This window comes from Thamnophis sirtalis, unplaced genomic scaffold (assembly GCF_051295495.1).
Source record: "Thamnophis sirtalis isolate CommonGarterSnake01/CBP01778 unplaced genomic scaffold, rThaSir2_p1.2 scaffold_6, whole genome shotgun sequence".
Classification (NCBI taxonomy): Eukaryota; Metazoa; Chordata; class Lepidosauria; order Squamata; family Natricidae; genus Thamnophis; species Thamnophis sirtalis.
This window is the reverse complement of record NW_028261386.1, coordinates 102,521,233-102,546,603: the sequence shown is the minus strand read 5'-3', so window position 1 is coordinate 102,546,603 and position 25,371 is coordinate 102,521,233. Positions and strand designations below refer to the sequence as shown.

The 25,371-nt window shown below is 39.2% G+C and overlaps 1 protein-coding gene across 3 annotated transcripts; it reads right to left on the bottom strand.

Moving 5' to 3' along the window:
- Positions 1–1,059: 1,059 nt before the first annotated feature.
- TRAPPC3L (trafficking protein particle complex subunit 3L) lies at positions 1,060–15,844 on the bottom strand. 3 transcript variants are annotated; one of them, XM_087718614.1, is made up of 6 exons: positions 15,649–15,841; positions 13,140–13,187; positions 11,557–11,654; positions 10,079–10,178; positions 3,981–4,166; positions 1,060–1,921 (listed from the first exon to the last, which is right to left on the bottom strand). In XM_087718614.1, exons 1-6 carry the CDS (start codon positions 15,688–15,690, stop codon positions 1,802–1,804), a joined length of 594 nt encoding a protein of 197 aa, XP_087574740.1. In that variant the 5' UTR covers positions 15,691–15,841; the 3' UTR covers positions 1,060–1,801. The 3 variants fall into 3 exon arrangements, with proteins under 3 accessions (XP_087574740.1, XP_087574741.1, XP_087574742.1); XM_087718616.1 differs by having other exon boundaries at positions 1,798–1,935; positions 15,649–15,844; XM_087718615.1 differs by lacking the exon at positions 13,140–13,187 and having other exon boundaries at positions 15,649–15,842.
- Between the last annotated feature and the right edge of the window lie 9,527 nt (positions 15,845–25,371).

The following is a 25,371-nucleotide window of genomic DNA, read 5'->3' as shown; positions in this document are numbered from 1 at the left end:
ACAACTTGCATATTTAAACTATATCTTTCATTAAACTATGCATTTAGAATTCAAAGATAAATGTTATAAGGTAAAGGTAAAGGTTCCCCTTGCACATATGTGCTAGTCGTTCCTGACTCTAGGAGGCAGTACTCATCTCTGTTTCAAAGCTGAAGACCCAGCTCTGTCCTAAGACGTCTCCGGGGTCATGTGGCCGCCATGACTAAATGCGGAAGGCGCACAGAACAATTATCTTCTCACCAAAGGTGGTTCCTATTTTTCTACTTGCATTTTTACATGCTTTCAAACTGCTAGGTTGGCAGAAGCTGGAACAGATAATGGGAACTAACTCACTAAAGAGGGCAATTGCATACATTCATCCTTCTATATATTGCAAATCAGGATTCTTGGAAATTTAAATTTTTCATAATTTTTTTTTATAATACTCCAGGAAGTAGTTTTAAAAACCTATAATTTTTGCTCAGGAAGTCTTTGGGTGGATTATTTGACAGAAGACAAGTTTCTGTTAAAGTTGCACAAATGGAAGCTACATTTCTTAGCTAAATCTTGGTCCTCCTTTTGCTCACTAAATGTTATGTCAGAAGAAGATTTTGGTAAACCTCTATCATAAATGAAGGCAATTATTTAACGTATACATTTGCTTTTGAGAGAATGATCTCCAAACAGAAAAAATATATTTTACAATTTCTCAAGTTCATGCACAATTTGGTTCAGATTACATATATATACATACATACATACATATACATATACATATACAACATATACATATACATATACATATACATATACATATACATATACATATACATATACATATACATATACATACGTACGTACGTACGTACGTACGTACGTACGTACGTACGTACATACATACATACATACATACATACATACATACATACATACATATATATATATATATATATATATATATATATATATATATGATTTATTAGAATTATTATATATATAATTCACCCTTTTCATTTCTTTAAAATTATACACGTCTTAAAATCCAAAGCGTAAAGTAAAATAACAACAACAACAACAACCCAATCGGCAAGTCCTTTTATTAACAGAGATAGTCCAAGCAGAAGCCAGTTAGAAGCCTGACAAAATATACGGGCATCATTTTGATGGTAAGAAATGCAAGAATCAAGCTGAGGAAGCAGCCTTTGGATCATGTCAGGGAAGCAGTGAGGCATCCTGGGGAGGGAAAGTATTAGGGGCTTATTATGGATTTATTGCATTTTGCTTCTAAAGCATCTTGAACTTATTTTAGGGCTGCATTATCTTCTACATTGCCTACTTCATGATATTAATTTGGGGAAGGTATGATTGCAGGGAGCATGGAAAGGTTTGGTGGTTGCATTTAGTCCTGTTTACTACATTTCATGGAATTTCCTCAGGAGCATTGTCACTCCTCAGAAAACCTTGTTTTTCCCAGCCTTGCACTGAAATTTACCTCACTGAAAAAGATGTAGCACGGCTCCAATATGAAGCAGCAGCATGCAAGGATATTTTTCAGGGACCAGAGATTTTACGGATATTCAACATCCAGTTCTTGATAATAAATACATTTTGGAGCACTACACATTCCCTTGGAGGGTGGGATTGTATGCTAATTTCTTGTTCCTCCAACAAGCTTCTGGGCATACATGGCCTGGATAGAAAAAATGCTTATTTTTAGTCATGTTCTGAGTGGATGGTCCTTCCTATATTGGAAGATTCCTCTTTGTAGATAGCTACTAAGGCTTGGCTGACCTTATGTATATAATTATTTCAGATAACCGTTTCATTTATTTCTCTTGTATTTCTTGGTTTCAGCCTTCTTCAAGAATGTGATTCGGATTTCTGTCACATCATCTCCTTTCAGAGTGTCTTGAAGGAAAATCACTTCAGCTGTTAAGTGTATCTGAAAATAAAAAGCTAAATACATGTTACAGGGACAAAGGTTCACAATGACAAGAAAGCCATACAATAATGGGGTATTTTATTTATTTGTTAAATATGAGATTCCAGCAATTAAGGCTTGGAAACAGAATAAAGCTTTTATCTGGTGCTGAAAACATGGGTGAAGATCAAAATGTGATCTATGTATATTGCTAAATACCCATATACTATTGTACTTACTAGTTTTACCTTCGCCTTCCAATTTTTTAGGGCACCATTTCTACACCTCCTATATGAGATTCAGTTGCCAATATGATAAATTTAGCTCATATATAGAAATGAAATGCTTTTAAGTATAAAGGTCAATGACACCACGAACATTCATTCATTCATTCATTCATTCATTCATTCATTCATTCATTCATTCATCATATTTATATAGCTACCTATCTCACAATCAAGTGACTCTGAGAATACAGATATTATGACTGGGGTAAATTAAAAAGTGTTTTTTGTTTGTTTTGTGCCTTCAAGTCAGGGTTAACTCCTGGTAATAGCCTGGACAAGTCCCTGCAGTTTTCTTGGCAAGATTTCAGAAAAAGGTTGTTGCTGCCTTCTTCCTAAGACAGAAAGAGTAACTGACTGCGTCCAGTTGAGACTAAAACTTAAGCTCTCCTGTTCTACCTTAACCTCTCAAAAGGTAAAGTACCAGACACAAATCCCACACACAGAAAACATTTGCACAGAAGGTCTTTGAAAAGCAAGATATAAGCCTAGAAGGACAATCAACCTCATCTAGTCTGTTTCCTCAATGCCAAATGGTCAAAAGGCTAATAGCATCAGTAGGAAAATTTGATTGGATTTGCACATGACACTTAATATATTTTATTTGTTTTGAGTTTAATGTTTTCAGTGAACCCTGACAAGTTTTGGTTTATCTAATAAATAATGGGTAACAATTTATGGCTAGAGACTATGCCACTATGTACCATAGTGGCTAAGGCGTAAGGTCAGAAGCTGAAAGACTCTGAGTCTTAGAAACAAAATCAGTAGAGTAGACTTGGGGACAGTCACACACTCTCAGCTCTAAGAAGAAAGCAACAGCGAACCACTTCTGAAGATCTTGCCAAGAAAACTCTAAGGAGTAATCCAGGCAGTCACCAACACTGACTTGAAGGCAATGCACAGACACACACACACACACACACACACACACACACACACAAACAAACAAACAAACAAACAAACACACAAGCCAGCCAAGGATTATGTGGCTACGTTTGTACTATATACTAAACAATAAGCCAATAAGCCATGGTTGCAAACCATAATTAATAGGTGATTTTATACACCAGGATGATCCAAAATTATGGTTCAGCATAATCACAAAATCAGGCAGATCATACGCCTCCCGAGGGAATGAAGGTGGGGGGCTGACAATGAAGGCTTACAATGTCACAATGTACACTCTACCTTTTATATAGATGTTTTACAATGTAAGTATCAAATGCTGGAGGCAATGTTCCCTCTAATTTTTTTTTCAGTATGTGAGGAAAAGTATAGTGTTTGAGTGGCACATTTTCATGCCTGAGCACCTGAATTTTTCCCTCTCTCCCCAAAGTGAAAGGATCGCAAATGAAGCAATGCCTGAGAAACCCCGGGTGTGCAAAGAAACACAGGCTACAACCAGTGAATCATGTTTTCCCAAGAACCGCTGAAGCCCCATAGGACCAATGGGAATTCTCCCTTCTGCAGCATCATTGGTCTCCAGGCAGAGTCTTCCTTGATTTCACCAATCACCAGATGGAGGAGAGAGTTCAGTGAAGAAAGAGAAGGGAGGGAGGGGGGATATTTTCAGTCACATTTAAAGAAACACTGCGCTGCAGTTTGAAACTTCTGCGTGGTGTTTTCTTGTTATGTGCGCGGCCGCGCAGGCGCACAGCTTAGAGGGGACATTGGCTGGAGGTTGTGTCATGATGTCGTGCATTGTATATTGTCACTAGGGCAGCATCATTGTTAGGAACAAACAAATATGAGGCTGCTCTGTGGGGGCAGCAGAGTAGGAAGAGCCATTTTCTTACCATTTCCAGAGCCCCTCTGATGGTCCCAGACAACAGGCTGCAATAGCAAAGAGATGATCGACTTGCTGGTAGCTCTTCCACGAAGTCCACTAAGGGATTCTTGGCCAGAATGAGAGAAAACTCATTTCCCATTGCATTGTTGCAAGTCACAGTAGGGGTGACACCCAGATACATCTTAAAAGCAATCTGACAATGAAATGAAAAATGTGTGCCATGTCATCACTGGGTCAAACTATAAATTATCTTAAATAAATTTGAACATTTCTTATATTATTTACAGATATGTACCATAATTTTCAATCAATCAATGAGAATAGAGTAGCAAGAGACCTTGGATGTCTTCTAGACCAACCTCCTGCTGAAGCAGGAGACCATGTACCATTTCATATAGGTCGCTTCTTAAAAATCCAATGATGAAGTACTGGTTAATTGTCCTCACTGTTAGGAAGTTTCTCTTTAATTCCAGTCTGCTTCGTTCCTTGATTAGTTTCCATCCATTGTTTCTTGTCCTGCCCCCTGGTGCTTTGGAAAATAAGTTGACCCCACCTTCCTCTTTGTGGCAGCCTCTCAAATACTGGACTGAGGATTTTCATTAAGGGAACTACTGCATGCCAAGAGGGTGAATGTTTACAGCCTCCTCAGCATGAAGTTGACAACACTTATTTTTTCATTTGCAATAATTTTAGGGTGAGGCTGGGGAGTGAGAATTCAGACTGATGCCAATGGGGGCTCTTCTTCTCTGGAGCTCACTCTAGAGTAGCATGTGTATGTGATCATCAGGATTTCAGCTGGAAAGAAACTGATTCACAATCTGAATAAAAACAACTCCCCTGGTTATTGCGTAAAAAAGAAAAAAAGAAATCTAGGGACACTTATTGGCTATGTCTGTTTAAAGTCATGCTTCTGTCTGGAGTTCTGCATAAAATAGAAAAATATGTTTTGTTTTAGCTCTCAAACCCAAACATCCCATCTGGAGTGTTCCACGGAAACATTTTCAGTTTGTTGCACTTTGACAAAACCTAAACTAGTTTAGCATTCCATATTCCAGTGAAGCAAATATTGGAGCACTTCAAGGTACCTGAGCCAAAGGAACAATGGGAATAGAGAAAAAGATTTTTATTCCTTTCTTTTCACCACAGGATCACAAGAACAGAGACAGTAGCGGTTCACACTGAGTGCTACCATTGAATCCGTTTGCAGAAGAATTGGCAGGAAGAAAAAAAGGGAGAAAATGATAATTCCTATCACAGAATCTTTGGTTGGTGATCCTTCTTATCTTGCTTCTTTGGCTTCAGAAAATTCTTCCTTTAACCGGGATTATGCTAACTGAAAAATTATTAGGAGATACTAGTAGGTTGGCTGTCTTAAAAAAACTCATGAAGACTTACTTTTATTAGAAGGTCTCGTAGTATCAATTTCTAAAACAATTATCTTACTTAGAACAGGAGAAAATTGTGCAAGAAAATAAATTCATTAGCACAATGGGATTTTCTTTCAGAAATGTTTTAATGTAATGTCTTTTTAATCTAAGTTCAACTTGAGTGCCCAACAAAGTGTAACAGTAGTGATGCATTGTGTTTTATATGAAGATTATTATATGAACTATCCTTTTTCAAGTTGATTAAAAATGGTCAGCAATATGGATTATTCTAAATCTAAATTCCTATTTAATTAAATTCCTATTTAATCAATATTTGATCATGGAAAGTAGCATTCTTTTTTCAATCCTTGGTAACCATCTTTTCAGCAAAAATTAGATGCCTATCTTAATACATTGGTTAGGACCTCACTGAATTCCACTATGAAATGGACCTCATTTTGACCATGAATATCTTAAGGACTATTGAAAGAATCCTGCTTCCTCTCTCATAGAATAATCTTAGGAAAGCAGTTTTAGTTCTTGGGTCAAGCAAGTTTGCTTGTGAGTCAGCCACTTTTTCCCCTGAGGTATGAAAGGTCTTACTTGGATACTTAAAAATCACTTAACCATCAATTGTCATGTGTATCTTTTAGTCCTTTAGTAAAGACCATAATCTTGGTTGCAAGATAAGATTACAAACTAAATTCATCATTTATGAGTGGTGGCCCAGTGGTTAGAATGCAGTATTGCATACTAATTATAATTCAACTGAACCTTTGATTAAAGAGGAAGTTAATTTTATAATATGTGATATAGCAGTAGACTTATATACCGCTTCATAGGCCTTTCAGGCCTCTCTAAGCGGTTTACAGAGAGTCAGCATATTGCCCCCAACAATCTGGGTCCTCATTTTACCCACCTCGGAAGGATGGAAGGCTGAGTCAACCCTGAGCCGGTGAGATTTGAACCGCTGACCTGCTGATCTAGCAGCAGCCTGCAGTGCTGCATTTAACCACTGCGCCACCTTGGCTCTATATATGATGAAGTTGTCTCTATGCTGGTTAGATCAGTTCTTAATTCCTTAACATCATCTAGACCTTAGTCAGGAAGTTTATGCTCAATACCTAAAAAGCCAGAAGTTGAGATGCATCACTTTGATTAGGTACTTGACTGTATACGGACTTGAGTTACAAATTCTTTCCAGTTATGTTTCAGCATTCCTGCTATCTGCTTGGTTGAAATCATAGTATTGTATACACAGCTTCACTTGTGCAATATTATATCCTTTCTTAAGGTCTGAGAAGTGACTTATCTTCTTTATTAATGTTACTTCTCCATGATCCACACAGCACCACAGAAGGCAATGGAGCTGTCTGTCATTATTATTCATCAGCTCTGTGACATGGCTTAGTTATCTTCAGGAACAGGTTTGTATGGTTTGGACTTTGATGAAATATAATGAAACCATCTTGGGTCAATAGACATAGCCACAGATCTCTAAACACAACAATATTTGAAGGCTAGCCAGATCAGGTTCATTCTATACAGTGTCCAGGGATTTAATTGCTGTTGAAAACTCAGTAGGATCCTGTTCTATTAAAAAGCATCAGAAAACCATTCTACTGATTTTAAGTCCTGGTGGTACTAGACAATCTAAAACAATGTTCAGGGAATGAATTATGCATGAGCTACTTGGATTGATAGACTTTATGTCTGTATTGTTGAATAATTTCTAGGTTTGAAGTGAGGCTTTTATACTCTTTGAAGACTTCTTGCTGTCTGCCAAGTTTCTTCAAAATATTTAGGCTCCTCTAAGAATAGAAAACATAGTATGTTGTTTTTATTAATGGCTCAGTGATGGCCACTTTGATGTTCCATCCTAAAGACAATTTTACTTGCTTCTTCTTAGTCTTCTCTTTTGTTTTATTGGAATTGGAATGCAGTGGCTTCTTCTGGTACATTATTTTGGCCACTGTCAAGTTTTCAACATCCATTGAACTCAAATCACCATAACAGGAAAAATGGCAAAACCTCAAATAAATCAAAGTAAATAATTAAGCTTTGTTTAACGCTGGAAAGAACAGAACTTAGAAGAATCATAACCAAGACATTTTCTCATCATGAGTTTAGACCAGTGATGGTGAACCTTTTCAGCACTGAATGCCGAAAAGGGAGCGCTCATCTGGGTCACAACCCGGAAGAGGAGCTGGTCAAGAGACATGCATGTGTTGGAAAATGTACTTCTGGTTTCCAGCGCACCAGAAGGTCTTCTGGTTACTGGTATGCATGCACGCACAATGATCAGCTGACCTGCGCGCATGCTTACGCTGAAAAACAGAAGACAGCTCTTCCCATTTCCAGCACTGCTGCATGCATGAAGGCCAACTGATCATCATGTGCGCATGCATGCTAGAAACCCAGAAGAGAAACGGGCGATGCCGCAAGTGTCAGGCGACATGATTCCATGTGCCACTTCGGGCACATGTACCATAGGTTCGCCATTACGGGTTTAGAAGTTCTTCCCTTACTCTACAAAGCCCTTTTTCTTAAAAAAAGGTTTGTGTTAAAAAGGAGGAAGAACTCCAGCAAACAGAATGAATATAATATTTTCAGCAAAATATATCATTTGCTATATCAACAAGTGTGTATGCAGCATACATGCACACCTAAGTTAAGAAAGTCAACCAGAATATAGTGGTTTGCATTTTATAATACTCTCCAAGGTCTTCACAAACAAAATAAAATAAGAGAATGCAGACTCCAAAATATTCAGTGTATGACAAAACCAACATATGAACATAAAAACTTTGTGGAAAGCTTAGTTATGTTTATGTACTCTGTGTATGTTGTTCATACACACCAACAAACCTCAACATAAGGTAATACTGGACTAAGCAACAATGACAGGAGGAATAAAAAAGGCAAGTTTTTCTATGTCAATGCATGTAGTCTTTTTACCCCTTGCCATAAAAAGTGCTGAATATGATTGAATATTTTGCTTTTATATCCCACCGATGATTCTTTTGAAGGCCACACAAACTTAAACTTACCCACACAATGTTCACCTTATCCACAGTAATCTCTACCAAAAAACCCCAACACCAAATAGAAGTGAATTTTGTTAAGCAATGATTTACTGAAATAAATAAGATAAAAATGGCATAGCTAGTGGTGGATTGGTCAAACATAGAGGGACTCTCTCATTACAGGTAGTCCTCGACTTATGACTACAACTGAGTCCAAAATTTATGTTGTGAGGGAGACATTTGTTAAGCGAGTTTTGCCATCATTAATATAAACCAGTTGCAAAGCCTCAAAATTTTGATCATGTGACCAATGGGATGCTGCAACGGTTGTAAGCGTGTTGTGCTGATGTCACTACAGGCATCTCAGCATTCATCCCCCTGCCAGATTTCTGCTTTGGACTCAGAAAAAAGCTATATTAAAAAATAAAACTTACTGAAAAAATAAGGACAAGCTCAAATTTAAAGAGAAAAAACATCAAATAAGTAGAAATAAGTTTGTTATGTTCGCGTTGATTTTTTATTTTTTGATGTACTGTTCCAAATGTTCGTTCTTTTCCTGTGCTTTTGTTGCAACTATGCATTAGGTCTCTCTTTTAAAAAATGCTTCTGATATATTTGTGCCATAAAAGTTTAAAAATCGGAATACAAGTTCTCCAAAATCAGCTCAAGGCAAATACATATAACTGTAAAAACTCTACTAATGTGATTCTTAGGCACATATTTGAAAATTGGTCTTGGAAATTGCATGAAGGCAAATGGTAGAATCACAAGGCTATGATAGCTCTTCCCAATTAAATCTCTTTCAGATGTTTTGGATTATAACTTCCAAATTTCCCACCAATATTTCTATTCGCTGGCAGTCACCCAAACTGGAGTCTAACAGATGTAAGAAAGGGAGCATAAGAGACATCTCTTTGAGAGAAAGAAATAAGGACATCTGAAAATATTACTAATGATGAGCAGATAGATCTTTTAATGTCAATCTTATTTGGGAAAAGGGTGGGTAGCCCTTCAGTGTTCTATTCTGGAAAAAGAGGTGCAAACAGCTCTCAGAGACCCTTATTCACTAATAAATGAGTACTGAAGTTTGGGCTTATTCAGTTTCTCTGATTCTCTATAGTCTGGGTGTCAAACCCAAGGCCCATGGGCCAGATGTGGTCAGATCTGGACTGCGGTGCCATCCTGGATGTAAGGGGCTATTCTGCGTTGCTTCGGCCTGGTCTACCCAATGAGAAGAGGAAACATCAGGTGAGCATCTCTTCGGCCTGGTCTACCCGTGTTGCTTTGGCCCGGTCTACCCAATGCCAAGAGGAAACATTGGGCTGGCTTCCACCCAGTCTATCAGTGGAAGGAACCCAAAGTGGAAACATGCCAGCAGTTTAGGGAGTGGCGTCAAGCTGGCCACATCCACCCAGTCGGCCACACATACCCAGTCGGCCACGCCCAGTGAGTGACATCAAGCTGGCCATGCCCACTCAGTCAGCCATGCTCACCCGGCCACTGAGGTCAACCACAGCCCTGATGGGAACCTCAATGAAATTGAGTTTGACACCCCTGCTCTATAGTAACCTTTACCTTCTTCACATTAAAGCTAACCTTGTGAATCTTTCTTTCTGGGTTATAGTCTGCTGTTAGGGGGTCAGACTGGATATGAAGTGGTAAGAATTTGGTTCAGCCTTGCCAAGTGAAGACGAATCAGCATCTTTGGGTACCTGTGCAATTATGTCTGCAGTTTCAGAAAAGCTGCGGCACTTCTTCACAGCAGAGCGAGCCAAGAAATCTTCAACCAATCTGATGCCGATATTGTATCCCCTGACCAAGGAGAAAAGAGAGAGAAAAAAGGTGAACTTCCTGACAGTTGATGTGAGTATAAAATGGAAACATGGCACACATTGTTCCACGCATATGGGCAGGATAAAATTCAGATATAAGAATCAGTGTATAAGATAAGATGCCATTGCAAATTTTGTACAAGCAGATTACAATAACAGTTTGTTAACAGAGCATTTTGAAACTTTCACCTGGTCTTTTTAATTATTATTTTCTTCTTGCTGACTATTTTGTCATTAATATACTTAGCATATAGAAGGGAAGTCAATAATTTGCAAATAAATTTGCAAGTTTAAACATTTTGGAGGAAGGCTGTTTTGCAAGGGATGGGGACCAATATTGTAGTAATGTATTAATCAAAGGGACGCAGTGGCTCAATGGCTAAGATGCTGAACTTGTTGATCAGAAAGGTCGGCAGTTCAAATCCCTAGTGCCAGATAATGGAGTGAACTCCCTTTACTTGTGCCAGCTTCTGCCAACCTAACAGTTTGAAAGCATGTAAAAAATGCAAGTAGAAAAATAAGAAGCATCTTTGGTGGGAAGGTAACAGTGTTCCTTATGCTTTCGGCATTTAGTGATGCTGGCCACATGACCATGGAGACTTCTTCGGACAGCACTGGATCTTCGGCTTTGAAACGGAGATAAACACTGCCCCCTAGAGTTGGGAACCTTTACCTTTATAAATCAGTATTCAGTTAGGGAAATAACATGTGTGTATGTGTTGGGATTTTTTTTTCCTTTTTAATGCACTTTATTAATGTCTTGATTGTTTTGTGGTTTTTAGTCTATTTTTGGATTTTTTTTAGTTTTGTATTTTAATGTTCTTTTGAATAAAATAAAAAATAGTAGAAAAAAGGCAGGATAAAATTCATAATGTAAATAAAACAATGGATGATCCATTGAGCGTGCCAGTCAGCTGGCCTTCGGGTTTCCAGCGCTCCGGTGCACACATGCATGTGCCAGAAACTAGAAGAGCAGCTGGCAATGGCGCACATGCCCACAGAGAGGGCTCTGCATGCCAGCTCTGGCACGCATGCTGAAGGTTTGCCATCACGGACTTAGGACTTTCACTAGTTTCAAGGGGTATAGCCTGAAGATTTTTGCATACTCCTATTGGCCAGCTGAAAGCAACACTAATTGGCTTATAGAGATCTCTGAATTTTTGCAGCATTCCAAGCTCAGTAAAATAGAGAAGATTGGATGGTCAGCTTCAAAACAGGTTGGAGAATAGAAACAGAATCCTACAGCCATTTTCCAAGCTGATATCTACACCCAACTAAACAGATTGAAGAACAGGGAAAAGATAACTAGCTATTTTCCCTCAAATTTGTCATGCTGCTCCTTGCCATCTTATACTTACATGCTGTCCAAATATTTGTTTACATCTTCATCCTTTTCATAATCCTTACACAGTTGGGCGACCAAAGCACCGTAGGTGAGCACAAAAAGCTCTCTACTCTGTCAATCACAGGAAATACTGAATGAGAATTGAAGCAAAACATACAATTTTCTACTCCAGGAGCAAGTAGGATATATATCTTTGAAAAAAAACAAACAGAGAACCCAAACAGAAGCTAGGTTCATATATAATACAAATCCAAAAAGTGGTTCAATGCTTTATCGCATTGAATGACCGCCCATGATTGTGGCTTGTTAACCAGAGTTTATTAATCAGAGTCTGAATGTGACTCTGGCCACAGGGGGCCTGTGTTGAAAAAAACAACCATATCTACTAGTATAAGGTGACCAGATGTCTTGCTTTTGGTGGGACAGTCCCTCTTTTGAACAATTTGTCCCGCATCCCACGGTGTTTTAAAAAAGTCCCGATTTTTTTTTTAAGCACGAAAGGAAAAATCTGCAAAAAGTCATGGGGACCCCTGGGGATTGTTCCTCGCAAAGCATCATGGTCGCAGAGAATGCAAATGAAAGTGCTTATCTCCCTACCCGGCTCCGTGTGCTTGTATTCAAATCGGAGTCACGCTGAATCCCATTCAGAGGACAGAGGGACGCTGTGCTTTTTTGTTTGTTTTACCTATGTTCTCACAACCATGCAAAGGTGGGTTTTGTGCTACAAGGAAGAGTGAGGAAAGAAGAGAGGATGGAAGGAGAAAGGAAGGAAGAGAGGGAAAGAGCAGAAGACGGATAAGGTGAAGATAGATAAGCAAGAGGAATGAAGGAAGGAAGAAGGAAGGATGGAAGGAGGAAGGAAAAAGAAGGGAAGGAGGAAATAAAAAAATAATGGAAGAAGAAAGGAAGAGAAGGGGAAGAACAGAAAAATAAAGAAGAAAGGGAGGAAGGAGGGAAGGTGAAAGGATGGAAGGAGGAAGGAAGGGAAGGGGAAGAGAGATCTAAAGAGCAGAAAGACAGAAGGTAGATAGGCAAGAGGAAGGAAGGAAGGAAGGAGAAAGAATGGAAAGAGAGGAAGGCTAGAAGGAAGAAAGAGGGAGGGAGGGAAGGAGGGAAGGAAGGCAGGAAGGTGAAAGGAGGAAGGAAGGAAGGGGTACCTCTACTTGTAGGCCTGGGACTGAATGCAGGAGGAGTCTCTCCATAGGATCAGCTGCTCCTCTGATCATGGTCTATGAAAATGTTACTGCCTGCCTGATGCAAATTTGGACAGACGGTGCTTTGGGCTGCCCCTCAAATTCCCCCCTTTACTCCTCCCCCTGTAGAATTCAGCCCCCTGAGTTTTGCCTTTGAGGGGCATCAAAATTAAGGTAACCAGACATCCCACTTTTGAACAATTTGTCCCGCGTCCCACGGCGTTTTAAAAAAGTCCAGATTTTAAAAAAAAATTAATCAAGAACCTCCCCCCCTCCCCCCGGTCAATGGTGTCCCTCTTTACCAATGTTAAAATCTGGTCACCTTATAACTGGTATGAATCCCCCAAATATCCCAGGACTCATGGACAAAAATTAGGATAGATGCATTAGTCAGTTTGCATACCATGTGATGAGCTGATGCAGAGGACGAAATGGTGGGCAAATGCCAGTCCTACAACATAAAAAGAAGTAAAAGAAGAAGGAGCACAAAAGATCTTGATTTTTTTAAAAACATTTTTTTTACTTTTTAAAAAACAGTGTATGATGAATTGAAAAGGCAATTCTCTAACCAAAAGAAAAATATAGCAATAAACTACTTAGTGAGAAATAATATCAATAAGAAGCACAATGGAATTTAGCTCTTAGATGGAGTTAGGAACTAGGTTTACACCAGAATCAGTCATGTTAAGGCACCAGGCTAGAAACCAGGTGATGGTGAATTCTAGCCTCACCTTAGGCCTGAAAGCTGTTCTGGTAACTTGGGCCAGGCACTTTCTCTCAGTCTAACTCACAGACTTGTTGTTATGAAGAAAATAGGAGGAGAATAGAGTGTTAGCTATATTAGTCACTTTGAATTATTTATTAAAATTATAAAGATAAGATATGTACATTAATACATAAACTTATTATGTATATGTATGTATAAAATATTATATATAATATTGCTTCAAATGCATATTTTCTTTTGGGCAATATAATACAGTGCTGTGTTTCTCAATCCCAGCAACTTTTAGATAGATGGACTTTAAGACCGAGAATTCCCCTGAGATTGCGAAATAATGCTATGGCATGAAATTTACTTCTATTTGAGGTGGGGCAGAGAGACCAAAAAATTTAAAAATATTGCCTCTCCTTGTGCTGCCACCTGGTGGTCTAGAAAAAAAATGAAGACCTGTCAAAAATATCAGGAGCTGAAATTATTTGAGAGGCAAAATGACAACATCTTCAATTAAATGTCTGCTTAGACCATTCAAATATAGATGCAGAACATCTATATTTGGAGGCAGGGGGTTGCCTCATTGAAAATTAGCTCAGCTGAAAACCAACTCTTTAAAGCAACTTATCATCTTAAAGACAATTCACTGCCAAACTGATTCAAAGAACTAGAAAAGTTTAAACCTAAAAGCAGGTGTAAGTCAGAAAAGTAAAAAAAATATAGACCAATAACATCTTTTTCTTTCCCTGATTCTACTTGGACTGGACATGGCTGAGAGATTATATCTTACTCTTTGTACTGTTAAATATATTTTAATGAAATCATAGCACTTGTCATGCATTCATCAAAATATACTATACTTCTAAGATCACATCCTTGTGTAACCAGAATGGGAATCCTTGGCAAAAGGTAGGAAAAAAGGGAGGGAGGGAGGAAGGGAGGGAGGGCTGATATAGGTAGAGAAGGGAAGAAATTATTTCAGGCATCTATGCCATCTGTTGCCTCAGATTTTACTAAAAGAGTAGCATGCCAGTCAAAATTCATGAATGCCACTTATTGTTATTATTATTTAGCATCTGATGAGAACATGATGTAAACATATACACACAACCCACATAATGTTATAGAAAACTTCTATGGGGTACGGCAGTGGCCTCATAATTGATAAATGCCAAGAGAGAGAGAGAGAAACCCAGACGACACACTATTAAATGAAAAAGAGGGGGGAAGAGTATTCCTTTAAATTGTTTTTATGTAAGCCGCCCAGAGTCCTTCGGGATTGGGCGGCATATAAATTTATTAAACTTTAACTTTAAAAGGGGGGAAAGGGAAAAGTAGTAAAGTATTAATATATGTATATGTTCAAAGAATGAGACACAGATGAAAAACAGTTTAGAAATTATAGCGAGGGAAAGGGAAAAGGAAATAGTAAATATAAAGTTAGAACTGGGCTTGCTGGAATACCATCTCAAAAATACACCAGACGAAAGAGGAAAAGAGATTACCACAACAATAAAAGAGGAAAGGAAGAGAGGAAGAGGAGAGAAGAGAGGAAAGGATGGGGAAAGAAGAAAGAGGAAAGGAGAGGAAGCCTGGGAAGGACAGGAAGAGAAGGAGAGAGGGCAGGAAGGGGAAGCGAGGAATAGGGGAGAGGAAGGGGAAGAAGGAATGGGAAAGGAGAGGAGGAAGAAAGAAAGTAGAGAAGGAAGGGAGGGAGAAAAGGAAGGAAAAGTAGGATGATGGTAACACAAAACAGGTGTATGGGACGGTAAGCAAAGCAATCGCTGAATATATACTTTAATTCTTTATATAGAAAAACAAATGGATAAAAGTGATAAAATATAATAAGAACAATAACTATGAGAACATATACCTGTAAATGTATGTAAGAGACTACAAATAAAAAACTTTTCAAAAAAAATAAAAATTGATGAACGCCAGTGGTTTTGTGGGTTTTCTATAGATTCAATTTTGTGGAAAATCATCCTTGCCATAACCACAAGCACTGGAAACGGAAGTATGGTCAAAAAGGATTCTTTCTTCCAACACACCCCATTTAAAAAGTAAACAGTGAAGGTTTCACTAGCATACTGAATTCACAAAATACATTCAATAGGGATAATGAAGAATACCACCTTAAAAGTAACAAGCATAATAAAGTTTGGTAGCTGCGAGTAGATATACAAGCATGACTTACGATTTTGGAGTTCTCTGGTCTTCTATTTGCTGGATGTGCCATTCTACTTGGACAGTAGGAAGATACCAACAATTATTATATTCCTTCTGACTTAGATAGCATTTTTCTCTGCTGCTCTGCTTGCTTGTTACTCCATTTCTTCCTCAGCCCTGGTCTTATTGCCCTTGCTACACCCTGGTTGTAATCAACTCTGATGCTACAAGATCCTGCTTCCCTCCCCCCCCTCCTGCTCCTCCTCTTCTCGGTAAGCCTGAAGTCTTCCAACAGAAATGTGTTTGGCAAGGAATCCTGCCTACTTCAGTAAACAACCTGACTCAGATCGTTTAACTGATCCATTAAACAAAACAACTTGCAAATTACATGTAAAATAGCTATCTCTCTGCTTGAAGCCAGCCACTGAGGGGATGCTTTCAGAGAGGCTTTTAAACAAGGCTTTGCCTTGTTCGTAATATTTTATGGCAGGGGCAAAGGACAACATTTTCCACTCTCCATCTTTCTTCGTCATTTTCTGAGGTGCTTTTAGGGCAAGCTTTTATGGCACATTTGCCCTAACTTAGTACACAATTTAATGAGGATGTCAGACAAAAGTGCCTTGCATTTGTAAAACCTTGCTTCTTATCGCCTCGCTTTTTCCATAATTTTTTCCCTAGGTGTCCATCGGAGGCAACAGGGCTCAGTAGAGCTTTAGACCACAAAAACAACTCTTCTTCCCTTTCAATTTCCATTAGAGACAATTAATGACCCCACCCCCCTTAGGTTATTTCAGAGATATTTCCTTATTAGATTTCCCAATGCCTTCAACGATGGCAGAGCTTTTGACGCACTTGAAAAGTTCTTTAAAATTCAAGGAGATATTCAGAGAGGTATCTGCCTTGAAAGTAGCCCACATTTAACTGTATAGCACAATTGACCACCAGGAGTTGACCACGGGGAAAATATATATGATTTTTTTGTGTTATGTCACAAAATGCTTTATGATCATTTTTATGTCATAAAGTATTGTATAAACGTTGCTAAACCTCAACTCCATGGGAGTCCTGAGTCCTGGATTTTGGAAGCTTCTGTAGTTTGTTCATTTGACGTACCTTGGTTCAAAATGTTTTGCTCCATGGTACACTGTTTTGTGCAATTAAAGATTATAGGAAAGAGAGTATTAGTAGTATATAGATAAATAAAAGCCAGTAAGGAAGAGAAGAGAGGATGATTTTTGACCGGTATCATCAAGGAATTCTCCCTTTGGAATGGCCCTAAATTATGGGAGTATAAGCTGACATCAGAAGGCTGAGGGTTTAACCTTAAGGTTTAGTCTAGGGAGTACTCACAGAATTCCCTCAAATATTCCACCAAAATATAATTTTTAATATGGAAAAGCATGATTCAATACATGGCAAGTGATCAGTTATTTAAATACCGTATTTCCTTTTGACCCCCGAAATAAGCGCTTGGCCTTATTTTCAGGGAAGTCTTATTATTTTTGAGGTGCAGGAGACAGTGAATATGGTCACCTCATGGCTGCTGCTGTATTGCAATATTCTCAGGAGGGCTTATTTTGAGGGGGGAGGGCTTATTTTTAACACATGTGCTAAAAAGCCCAGTTGGGCTTATTGATTTGATTGATTTGATTTGATTGCATTGCATTTATATGCTGTCCTATTCCCGGAGGGACTCAGGGCGGCTAACAAATCAAAGGGAGGGAATACAGACAAGGGGAAAAACAACAAACAAGCAACTACAAAAAGAATTTAAAAACAATCAACAGCCACACAGTTCGAGCGGGGACAGGAACTCGTCAACCCCAGGCCTGTCGGAACAGCCAAGTTTTAAGGGCTTTGCGGAAGGCCTGAAGGGTGGTGAGGGTCCGAATCTCCATGGGGAGCTCGTTCCAGAGGGCCGGAGAAGCCACAGAGAAGGCCCTCCCCCGGGTAGCAGCCAGATGACATTGGCCAGTAGATGGAACCCGGAGGAGGCCTAATCTGTGGGATCTAATAGGTCTGTTGGAGGTAATTGGCAGCAGGCGGTCTCTCAAGTACCCAGGTCCAATACCATGAAGGGCTTTATAAGTGACGACTAGCACCTTGAAGCATATCCGGAGACAAATGGGCAGCCAGTGCAGCTCGCGGAGGATAGGTGTAACGTGGGTGTACCGGGGTGCACCCACAATCGCTCGCACGGCTGCATTCTGGACAAGCTGAAGTCTCCGAATGCTCTTCAGGGGCTGCCCCATGTAGAGCGCATTGCAGTAGTCCAGTCTTGAGGTCACAAGGGCATGAGTGACTGTTGCGAGTGCCTCCCGGTTCAGGTAGGGACGCAACTGGTGCACCAGGCGAATCTGGGCAAATGCCGCCCTGGTCACAGCCGACAAATGGTGTTCTAAAGTCAGCTGTGAGTCCAGGAGGACTCCCAAATTGCGAACCCTCTCTGAGGGGCGTACAATTTCACCCCACAGCCTGAGAGATGGAATATCTGGCCAATTGTTGGGAGGGAAACACACCAGCCACTCGGTCTTATCCGGATTGAGTGCAAGCTTGTTTACCCCCATCCAGACCCTAACAGCCTCCAGGCACTGACACATCACGTCAACCGCTTCATTGAGTTGGCACGGGGCAGACAGATACAACTGTGTATCGTCCACATACTGGTGATTATATGAGGAGGTCTTATTTTCAGGGAAACAGGGTAATACACCCTATACTTAATTATACACTTAACTCAGGGTTTGCAAAATTTGCAACACCATCTAAAATATTAAATATATTCAGACCCCTGGTGATGAAGAAAGCCAGTTAGTTGTAGTGGTGACACAAGGTGAGAAATTGGGAGACTGTGAGCTCTTGTATGTATACACACACACACACACACACACACACACACACACAAACAAACAAACAAACACACACACACAGCATTAAGTGATCTTTGGCCAGTCACTCTCAGTCCTTGGAAGGAAGCAATGACAAATCACTTGCCAGTTCAGGCAGTCAGCAGGGGTGAACTCTGCCTTTTTTTAAAATAGTGCTTGTATTAAAAGTTTCAAAAATTGCTTTTTAATTGATTTTCAGTGATTATGAACCCTAACCCTAACTTTTACAGGACTGAGCAAGTTTCCTTCAATCCTTAGCAGAAGACATTTTAACTACTAACAGGAACCAGTCTTAGGAGGACAGAACCACAATAACACTGTGCTCCCAATCTCTCAAACTGGTCCAGGATACCCACATCAAAAAAAGTTTTATAAACAATTTTAATTATGCTTTTCTGAGAAATCACAATAAAGGCTCATTCCTTCAGGATACTACAAGGTGTTCTGACCTAGGCATCCTAAGAGCATGAAGCAGACACCTCATCCCAATAAAACCTATTTTATTTAGGTTAAAAGGAATTCCTGTCCAGCAAAGTACCGGCAAACAGTCTTTCATGAGATTTCACAACTACAGACCTTTATCAGGCTTGGAGAGTTGCCAGGCCAATATCTTTCAAATGCCATGCTGTAGCAACAATTACTTGGCAAGCAGTCAGGAACAGATCTTCACCCTAATGAATTGAACTAATTGTCTCCTGCAAACTCCCCTTCCCTTTCGCTTCTCTTTATTCCCTATTGGAGTGGCCATTCACCATCTATCTGTGCCTTTATTCCTGAGTCGGTCCTTGTTCCTTAGCCGTTCCCTTCTCTGGCAGCTCTGTGCATGCACACATCAGGAACAGACTCCAGCTGTTCTTTTGCCCCACTGATATCCGACTCCAAAGGCAGCTGATAACTGTCTGAGGGCCCTGGCCCCATCTCTGCCTCCTAGAAAGAGCACTCGTCAGAGGCTTCTCCAGACTCCAGGACTGGCCCATGTTCCTCCCCAACCTCCTCACTGTCTGAGTGAGGAGCTGGCTGCTGGTGGAGCACAACCCAAGGTGACCTCTGTAGGAAGGCCACACATTGCATCGGCTGGGCATTCTTTCAGAAAGGTAATCTGTGGAAGAGGTAAGTGGAACATGGTGTTATAAAGCAAGGAGAAGACCCAAAGTAATGGGATCTGGTTGGGCAGGAAGCAAGTGCAAGGCTGAGTGACCTGACAGGCTGAGTGACCCAACAGGGTAGGAAGTAGGCCTAAGGCTGTGGGACCTCATGGGGAGGGTTGCTATGCAAGGTGTGCCTCAGGGGGTGGAGGAGCCCTGGGAGACCCAGCACAGATGACATGTGAGTTGGGGGAGCACTGCAGTGTGTAGGGTCTAGGCCTGAAATAATGTGGGCTTACCCCATCCTGAAGCACCCCATGCTCTGTTTAATTACACATGTGGTTGCTTAACATTTGCAATGGGGACACCTGGGTTGCAGTCATTGAGCAAGGCAATTAGGTTGGTGTCTATCTTAAAGACAGCAATGACTTATGATCATAATTCACAGCTCAATTGTGGTTGTAAGTCAAGGCCCTACTTGTAACTAAACCCAGAGCTAGAGACATTCTTGTCTAATAACAATAATATGAAAGTTGGGCAGAGAACCAACAGTAGGACCCCGAAGACATAATATTGCTTGTTCTTGTTCGTCGAATTAGATTGGACAGCAAAATGTACGGCAAAGCAACCAGAATTCAGCAGAGATCTACAAAATAAAGATGGTTATGCACAATTGCATAACTGAAGCCACATTGTACCTTTGGAGAAGCACTTGGAGAAGGAGTGGAAATTCATGAGGTTGCTATAACCTATTTTGACTTTATCTCCTCTGTGCTTCTTTTCCCTTATAATCAAGACTCCAGCAGAACAGGGAGGGCAGGTTCAACATTGCCTTCCTAGCCACAATCCTGCAAATAATTGCCCTGTTTTACCTAAGGCCAATGGCTACAAAAGCAGGATTTTTGTAAACTTTTCATTAAAAACATGACTCCCTACCTCCGTGCTTAAAAATAAATGATATTTTTTTCATGAATGTTTCATGAAGACTTTTATACAATGAAGGTTTGCTGATTTTTAGAAGTATATTGAATCTGCTTTTAAGGGGTAGTGCGATGTTAGAACACAAATGGACCACATGAAGACTACCCTCCCATCAGCTGAATAATACCTTTTAATGTTATCCAATATTGCCATCTGGCTGCTTTGAAGTACCGCTCTGATCTATTCCTCTTCAATCTGAAAAAGATGTGAAAGGCAAGGAATTGTATGCATGTCATGAAGAGTTTAAAATGGATTGCGCCTGAATGTAGAATCTTCTGAATGTTTTCATTACTGAGAGAATAAGGTAGTGTGCTTATGGGAAAAGTTAAATCTGTCATTTAAATCTCATTGATTTCAACAAAATTAAGACAAGATTTAGTTCAGATCCAGTACTTTAGCTGCCACTAACATGTCATGATGTTCCCAGATGCTTGTAGATTTTCTCAGATATTTTATCTTCCATCTAGCTGAAACACACTACTAGAGTTGGGAGGAGAGAATATATTGGTGATTAGAGGAAGTGCTATACCATTACTATTTATTGTTTAATATCTTTGAGGTTATCATTATGTTCCTTGTATTGATTTTTAATTTCTATACCATCTCAATCTTCTGGAGTGACAGAGTTTATAAATCTAACCAATAAATAATAAGTGCATTGAATTGCTTACTGTTCTTTTTGTTAACAGCGAATTGTGACAATTTCAATGAATGATATAGCTTTAATCTATTGTTCTTTCATCCTATATTCACGAATCACTGTAATTTTAGGTGAAATTGCAAATCAATGCTTCCATAAGCATAAACTAAAACTATTACTTTGGCTTTGGAGCTAGCCCAAATTATGATTAGATGCATAAATCAGTTCTTCCAAGTGGAGTCCTGTAGACAAAACAGCATTGCCTATGCCTAACAGCAGAAATATCAGCAGATTCAGGGAAGTTTGCAAAAGTACAATTAATAGCATCAAAATGCTTAGAAACAAAATTCAAGAGAGAGAATCACACAGACAAAATAAGCACAGATAGAATTAAAATGCTGAATTGCACAATTGCGTTGTGATTTTCTGGAAACTGTTGAATTAATTTGTATAAGGTAACATGTATCAAAAAGAAAGCTACATTTTCTTGGTCATTTGGATTGTATTTATTGAAACTGACCAGTGAATTCCTTGTGGCAATATAATAGGCAATTGACCTGCATCATTTGTTAAAAAAACTAAGATACATTTAAGTGAGGTTCAGGCAATGTTATTTCACTTTAAAATTTTAATGATTTAAAGACAATAACATCAAACTTATCATTAAATCAAAAACAAAACAAAAAGTACTGAAATCTGATATAATAATAAATTCTAGGAACCCAACCATACTTGAGGTGGAAAATATTTTGAAGAAAAAGAAAGCCCTAAACAAATATTGTGAAAAGGAAATTTCTTTTCTTTTCTTGCACATCATTGTTGATGCTGTATGTTGATTGATGGAAGGAAGAAAGGAAGATCAATTGAAATGGAGATTATAATGAAGTTTTGTGAAAGAGGGCATGGTTGACTGACTGAGAGCGAACAAAATCACGCAAGAGGAAAGTTAATTTATAAACTCAGGAACATCTTCCACGACTGTTACCACATATCTTTGATTGCACATTCATGTAGATACTTATTTTTATGACTAGCACATATTCTTTATTTATTTAAACTTAGAAGGCTGCCCAAGTCCCAAATAACTCTGGGCACCTATAAATTTAAAAACAAGGCAAATAATTATTAAAAAAATATGTATCCAGAGAAAACACATATTCATTTCTTTCATGAAATGAGGATTGAATGCATGTCTATTTAAAAATAACTTGGGTGAGGTAAAATGTATGTAGAACTAGAATGTTAGTCTTTGTCATGCATAATTTCTCCTATGATCTCTGTAAAATATTTTGTATAGATTTTACTTTTGTCCTTTTCCTTTCTGCAAAATTGTATTTGATGATGCATTGCATCACAATTGTGAATGGCCAATGTGGACTATTAAATCATATATTATAATAAACAAATAAACGAGCAAATATATCTACAACAACATAATGGCTAGGCTACATATTGTGCTGAGACATGATGTAGTTTTTTTTCATGCGCGTGTCTGAGAGTGCTTAATACGATGTGTAATCCAGCAATCATAGTTTAGTCCAATATGCAAACCAGAGTATAGGGACTTTTTCATACATTAAGTGTATACAACTGTGGTTATATCTGCTTAACCAAGATCCTACATAGGTAGCCCTCAACTAACAACAGTTTGTTTAGTTTGCTCGAAATTACAAGGGCACTGAAGAGTGATTTATGATCATTTTTCACACTTATGACCATTGCAACATCCCCATCGTTAGAATAGAACAACTTTATTACTTTGAATGTACACTAATTGGCACACATTAAAATGAAATTTTGTTGCATACAGCTCTCAAAAGGTCACTACCTCCAATATACACTACACAAACATGAATAAATAAATACACAATTATGCAAATACCCACATACATTATTTGACACAGAGAAACAACACAGTGTAGTTCAGATGTATCCTTGTATATGGCAAGAAAAACGAATCTTGTTAGTTAACCAGACGGCTTGCATAGGGAACAAAGCTCTTACAGAATCTATTAGTCCTGCTAGAACTTTTTCAAAACCTCGCCCAGAGGGGAGCAATAGAAACAGACCATAAAGTGTGTGTGTATTGTCTCTAACAATGTTTCAATCTCTAAGCACATAAGCAGTATCCTGAATAACAGGAAGTGAGCTTCTTATAATCTTCTTGGCTGTGCTTACCAGTCTCTGTATGGATTTTCTATTTGAGGCACTGCTGCCATCAAACAAAACAGTGATGCAGTTTGTTAAATGTAATTTATGTTCAGATGCTTGACAACTGATTCATATTTATGACACTTGAAGTGTCCCAGGGTCATGAGATCAGCTTTTGTGACCTTCTGACGAACAAAGACAATGGGAAAGTCAGATTCACTTAACAAATGGCAAGAAAAGTTGCAAAATGGGGCAAAACTCACTTAACAAATTTCTCATTGAGCCACATAAATATTGGGCTCAATTATGGTCATAATTTGAGGACTACCTATGCTACAAAGTTAAAGATATTTCAGAAACATAACAAGACTAACACTTTAAAGAAGTAGCTTAAGGTTTGCACAAGAGCTGGCTCAGAAGTTACACATGACTTGGCACTATTAGTTTTGTGGCAGAGTGTTTCTTCCTTTTTTCTTTTTGAGTTTGGAGTAAGTTAAATTAACATCCATTTCATCCCTTAAAATCTCCAACAGGTTTTGGCTCTCTCTATGTTGCTCAAAACCATGCAGCAAAAAGTCTGCTTTTCTGGCATACACCAAGGAATCCATTTTTAGACATGGGCAAGATCTCATTGCTCGCCTACTGACATTGTATATTCATGCATCTCAACAAAGCTGGCACAACAAAGACTTAGTATCTGATAATATGATTTATGTTATCGCATATTTGTTTATATATACCATTTCCACAAAAACAAGACCTCCCCAGATAATAAGCCCAATTAGGCTTTTGAGCGCATGTGCTAAAATAAGCCCTCCCCCCAAAATATTGCAACACAGCAGCAGCCATAAGGTGCCAACACTGCACCTCAAAAATAATAAGACCTCCCCGAAAATAAGGCCAAGTGCTTATTTCAGAGGTCAAAAGAAAATAAGACTGTCTTATCTTCAGGGAAACAAGGTATATATGATCATAATGACTATGATGTTTGTATAGTTGTATGTATGCTTGTATGTTAACACCTTAGACACCTAGAGAGCACACTGTTCAACATAGAAAGGAAATGTATGATATAAAACAATTAAAATATTTGCAAAAAAGACAGTATCTGTCAGGATGAGAAAGTTGCAATTAGTAGTTGCTGAACTGTAAATGCAGATTTGCAGAAGGACAAATGCCAAATAGTGAATGGATGGATGGTCTATAGAGATTCCTAGTCATCCAGGTCATGGTTATCCCAAAGGTGCTTTTTCGGGAGGCAAATGGACTTTCTTGTTTTTTCATTTTGAAAACGTTTCGCTTCTCATCCAAGCAGCTCTGACCACCACCATTCCCCACTATCCCATTTGAGCCGAAGCTTCTTGGATGAGAAGCGAAACGTCTTCAAAAGAAAAAAAAACAAAACAAGAAAGTCCAGTTGCCGCCTGAAAAAAATATCTTTGGGAATGAATAGATCGCTGAGACGGTTTCGTGTGAATTTGGCTACTCAGTCCTTATCCCCAAGGCGAAGAGGCTGGAAGCAGGATTTGCTTAGGGAGTTCTTGTTGCATACAAGCTGGAGATCGTCTTCTGGGGGCTAAAGGGGGAGCTGAGGGCGGCAGAAAGTTAGAAGAGGTTCCGAACTGAGTTGCATAAAGAGAAGCACCGGCACAATGCGCACGCGAAACTTAAGCAAGCTTTAACAGGGAGCAGCATTCAAATTGCTCCTTCGCCTTAGGGCTGCAAGAACTTTCTCTCGCTACGATATCAAGATGATCAAAACCATGAATATATAGAAAATAACGATTCCGAAACAACACTGGGAAGTGTGATCGGGCAGCCATCGGAAGCCTTCGGCTTAGTTCAAAAGCTCCCAGCTCTCCCTCTCTAGCTCTCTCTCAGGGAGAATGAGCGATGGTGCCCGGGAAGGCAGACCGAATCAATCGACAGAAGAGTGACGGATCGCCTTCCAGGCCGAGGAGTTGCGGGGGGGGGGGGTTAGGGCGGGCGGCTGCATTGCGCGTGCG

Bases quoted from the DNA above. Each gene is read 5' to 3' on its own strand.
- TRAPPC3L (XM_087718614.1), bottom strand. From the start codon at position 15,690: ATGGCACATCCAGCAAATAGAAGACCAGAGAACTCCAAAATC. The intron at 13,188-15,648 runs GTAAGTCATGCT...TTTATGTTGTAG, and splicing joins GACCAGAGAACTCCAAAATC to GACTGGCATTTGCCCACCAT. The intron at 10,179-11,556 runs GTAAGTATAAGA...CTCCTTGGTCAG, and splicing joins AACAAATATTTGGACAGCAT to GGGATACAATATCGGCATCA.